Source organism: Onychomys torridus, chromosome 9, assembly GCF_903995425.1.
Source record: "Onychomys torridus chromosome 9, mOncTor1.1, whole genome shotgun sequence".
Lineage (NCBI taxonomy): Eukaryota > Metazoa > Chordata > Mammalia > Rodentia > Cricetidae > Onychomys > Onychomys torridus.
This window is the reverse complement of record NC_050451.1, coordinates 101,257,085-101,262,038: the sequence shown is the minus strand read 5'-3', so window position 1 is coordinate 101,262,038 and position 4,954 is coordinate 101,257,085. Positions and strand designations below refer to the sequence as shown.

At 40.9% G+C, this 4,954-nt stretch overlaps 1 protein-coding gene across 1 annotated transcript; it reads right to left on the bottom strand.

Moving 5' to 3' along the window:
* Positions 1–271: 271 nt before the first annotated feature.
* Positions 272–1,514, bottom strand: LOC118591386 (SWI/SNF-related matrix-associated actin-dependent regulator of chromatin subfamily E member 1-like). The gene has a single exon (XM_036199624.1). It carries the CDS (start codon positions 1,490–1,492, stop codon positions 272–274), a length of 1,221 nt encoding a protein of 406 aa, XP_036055517.1. The 5' UTR covers positions 1,493–1,514.
* Positions 1,515–4,954: the final 3,440 nt, after the last annotated feature.

The window sequence follows — 4,954 nt, the reverse complement described above, 5'->3', positions numbered from 1 at the left end:
AGAGCTGGGTGTCTTCTCGATTAATCTCAGTTCTGAGGCTTCAGAAGTTGAGAGCTACCAACAGTATCCAAAGGAAAGAGCCATTTCCAAAAAGCTAAGAAAGGTATGTGCCTGTCATTGGGCTACGATGTTGATGGTTGAAAACACTATGGTGGTATTAATGGAAAAGGAAATAATTAATACACAGACCACACAACACCATGAAAACCAAAAAAACCTCCTTTTATTTTTTTAATTAAAAAAGGTTTGCGACACACAAACAAGGCGACACTCATTCCTTCTTCTCGTCGTCTGGCGTGGGGTCTGTGGGCAGCTCCTCCACTGTGGCACTGTTGCTCTGTGAGCCAGTGTTACTGTCACTGGTCCCTTCCACCTCCAGGCTGTCCACCCCCTCCTGCCCACTCTCCTTGTCCTCAGGAGTAGACGTGCCTTCCTCACCATTCTGTTGGCTCTCTGTCGTCTCTTCAAGGTGTGTCTCCTCTGTTTCTATGGGGCTGTTCTCCTCGTCCTTCTCCTCGCTTTGTTTGCCCCTTGCTCTTCCTGCCGCCCTGACTGCGCTTGGCTTGCTCCATTGCTTCCTTCCCCTCTCCTCCTGGCTTTTGCGGGCCTGTTCCTCCGCCTGTGCAATTTCAGCTGCAATTTTCTCCATGTCTACCTCCACCTTCAGACCGCACAACCTTTTCCGTTCATTGTTAAAGGAATCCGTACTTTCCAGGAACTTCCTCTTCTTCTCCTGGTGTCGTTCCTCTATCTGAAGAAGTTCCACTTCTAGTTTTCGCTGGTGAACCATTAAAGACTGGACCTGTCGCTTGAGGACCTGCATTCTAGCTGTTGTGACAACCGACCGCACATCAGGTACCACGCTCTCACTGAGGATCTCACTGATGAGGCAGTGGTTTCTCTGGAAATGGGCGGTGGCTGTGTGCTTCATTGAAAAACCATCATCATAATCGTCTGGGCCCTCAGTAGGCTGAATGCTCATGTAAGGCTCTCCTTTCTCCATGTGAGACTGTCTCTGTCGACTCTCTTCCTCTAATGCAGCCTCTGCTCGGCTTTTTGCATTAATATATGCAAGGTATGCAGGGGAATTATGATAGGCCTTCATAGATTCATTGTACTCTATCTTTTCTGCTTCGTATTCATTTAAATATTCTTGTTTCTCTTCATCAGTGAGATCTCGCCACATGCCACCAATAATCTTGCCAATCTCCCACAACTTTAGGTCAGGGTTGGAAGCCTTTACTTGGTCCCAGACCTTTCTGCTGTACCTCATGTAGGGCATCAGCGGCTTATCTGGTGGCTTTGGAGGCTTTGGAATCGTAATAGCAGAGGATGCCGTGACCCGGCTGTTGGTGCCCAGGTTCCCTCCCAGCCTGTAGTTGTTGTAGGCGAGATGACTGTATGGATTGTATCCCACAAACCTTGGTGTGCTGGGCATTTGTGTTGCAGGAGTTGGGGTGGGAGGTAGGGCATAAGATGGTCTTTTTGACATTTTGGAAGATTAAGTTCTCAGTTCCTTAGTGAATCTGAGACACTGCAGGCCGAAAAGGTGCCCGCAGCTCCTACCTTGAATTAGGATCATTTACCTTAACACCTCCCAAAGTTTACTTCAGCTTCTGGGAAACACCTTTTCACTTCCGCTATCTACAAAAACTCTCTACTTTTAGATTGTATGTGTATGACAATTAAACTGTATTTGTAATTCTTACCTTGCTAAATACATATAAGACACTGCATGCAAGATAATCCATGTTGGCACAATGACTCTGTTTCCTAATTTTCATAACTAAACCCCATTGTGTGTTGTCTGAGTTTCTCTTTTTACCATTACGATGATAAAAACAACTTAAGTGAGTAAGATTTCTTAATAGCTCAGAGTTGAAGACATTCTGCATTTCGGCAAGAGCTTGATGCAGTATTATGCTGAATTCATCAGGAATGCAGACTCATTTCACCTTTTCCTCTGTGTACAATCTGTGATAATCAGAGAATGAGCTTGTCCACAGGTAACTGGGTCTTCTTATAATCAAGACAATCATTCATAGATCTTCTTAAATGCTAAGATTAATGTGATTTAGATACTATAAAATTCACAACATTAACCTTCCTGTGTTTGCAGACTGTGTTTGGTGTAGATGTAACCGGCTTGTTAAATAAGAAACACAGAACCAATTGCAGAGTTAAAAACCACGAGGTCAGAGCAAGAGTGGAAAACCTTACCCTTCACTGCTTCTGCTGTTTTTCCTCTCCTCAAGAGACCTACTTCTGTGCGTCCTGTCTATTTAAAGACTTTCTGTTCTGTTTTCTCATTGGTTGTAAACCCAGCCACATGACCTCCTTGTCACTGCCTGTTTGTACAGACCTCCAGGTCTTCTATGGTTGGTATTGAGATTAAAGGCATGTGTCTGCCATGCTGGTTGTGTCCTTGAACACACAGAGATCCACCTAGCTCTGCCTCCCAAGTGCTGGGATAAAAGGTGTGCCCCACTACTGCTCAGCTTCTGCTCTGGCTTGCTCTGACTTCAAGGCAACTTTATTGACATACAAATAAAACCACATTTCAATACAAATAAAGTATCACTATAGTTTGGTTTAGTTGTTACTCCACTGACAGAAACATAAGCATAGCTTGATTTCTTCTTTTCAACTTTCTTTTTGTTTGTTCTTGGTGTCTTTCACATCATGCCTCCCAATCCCACCCATCTCTCTTCATTCCCCAACCCAAATAAAACAAAAGAAAATTTAAGAGATAAAAGAGGAGGAAAGGAAGAAATAATAATAATAATAATCGGGTCATGGACCTGTAGTGGTTTAATACAATGAGTCATGCAGTAATTTTTTTTTATCCATACATTTTTATGTTGCAGACATTCATCACAAAGAGTCATTGGTCTGATCTGAGGCCCCAGTCTCTGCTACCCTGTCAATGGTCAATTCTGAGCCATTAGTGGGCCTCTTCCTGAACATCCTGTTTGCTGACCTATGTCATGATGTCATGGAGATCCTGCATCCCTGGGTCCTCAGGGTGTGTGTGCATACACACACACACACACACACACACACACACACACACACACACACACACATACACACACATACCATGTTCCAGTAGAGCTCTGATGGGGTGAATATTGGAGAAATCAACATATATCCCTGGTTCTGGGTCTGAGTAGTGGGTTTGTTGGTCAGCCCACCAGCTTCCCCTTCTTCACCACCAGGGTGAAATCTTCATCATTTTGCTGGCTAGTTCACCCCTTGCATAGATGAGCAATGGGCAGGGCCAGTTCTGCTTTCATGTCTTGAGGGTCAGTCTCCAACACATCCGCCTTTCAATGCCAGCTCTAATGAATTACCCACGTGCGATGTAGGGGCCACTGTACTGAGTGCTGCAGCAGATGAGGGACCAGGTCAGCTCTCCTGCTCATATGACCTCAGGGCCAACTCTTGCACCTGTCTCAGGCATTGATGTGTGGGGAGAGGGGCCATCTTTCCCCCCACTCATGCTGCCATAGACTGTTGACTAATGGGCACAGCTCTTCCATATAACCTGATTTCTTAGTTTGGCAATTGTAAATATAATTCATTCTGGAATAGACTTGGGGATCCCTTTGTTCTGTAGGTTTTATATCATTGGTTCTATGCCCAGAAGTTGGATTGCTGAATCACATATTAGTTCATTTTTTATATTTTTGGCAAAATACCATAATGTTTTTCTTAGGATCTATATTATGTCTGTTTTCACTAATAGATGTAATGTGTGTACATGCCTCTGTTCTCCTTATCCTCAATGATAATTGGAATCATTTGTCTTTTTCATATTGGCCATTTCTATTAAGTAGTAATGTGATGTTTCATTATGGTTTTGATTTGCATTTAGATAAAAATCTGTAATGTTAAGCATAATTTTATATATTTGCTTATCATTTTTTACTGCTTTTTGAGAAATCAGAGTATAAATTTTCATCAGTTTGTGTTTTTACTAATGAGTTGATTGAAATTTATCAAACTGATAAATGTTTCCATTCTGTATATAATTTCTTTATTTATTTGCTGTTGTGAATTATTCTGTTTGGTTATTTGTCAGGGTTGCTTTGATTATATTCTGGTGCTCAATCCCCAAATATCATTCATATTACTTGTGTTACAGCAACTTCCCCTGTGTTTTCTTTGAGTAACTTGATTGTTCTGGGCTTTCCATGGTATTTATAACATTTCAGGTGTGATGTAAGGGTATAGTTTGTATGTGTGTGTGTGTGTGTGTGTGTGTGTGTGTGTGTGTATGCTGAGAAATTCTATTTTCCCAGTAATACGTACTGAAGAGTCTGTCTGTCCTTCCCCATTTGGTATTCATGTCATGTGCGTTAAAAGTTAAAAAAAAAAATGAAAAAGTCCTAAACCAGGGAAGATGTTTGCTTTCTGACTAATCATTCTTTGGTATAAACCACACAGGATGAAGTTTGTATTTCATTACGGTCAAACCGTGGTCTGCTGGAAGAGCAGCTCTTAATTGCTGAGCCATATCACTAGCCCCATAATGATACGTTTTAAATTTTAAAAACCTGGTACATCTTTTTATTTATTTGTGCTCACTTCAGTTTTTAAAGGATTCATGACATTGTCTTGCACTAACTTTTATAATTTATATTGACAGTTACAATAGAATTGCTTTCATTATCTCACTTTTAGTCCATTTGTTTAAGACTGTAGTGATACTAAAAGCATTTCATATTATATAATAAATATGAAAATTTCAAAATACACTAATAACTCCATCAAACAATATATTGAAAATAACAGACACATGATTACAGAAAAGCATAAGGAGCACTTGAAATTAAACAGAAAGCTTAAATTGAAAGTGTAAAAACTCATTATGTTTTTAGATTCATTATAATTACACCTTTAGAAACTACTTCCAGTTTGGTTTTGGTCTCATGCTGAAAACAATATCTGA

Bases quoted from the DNA above. Each gene is read 5' to 3' on its own strand.
- LOC118591386 (XM_036199624.1), bottom strand. From the start codon at position 1,492: ATGTCAAAAAGACCATCTTATGCCCTACCTCCCACCCCAACTCCTGCA.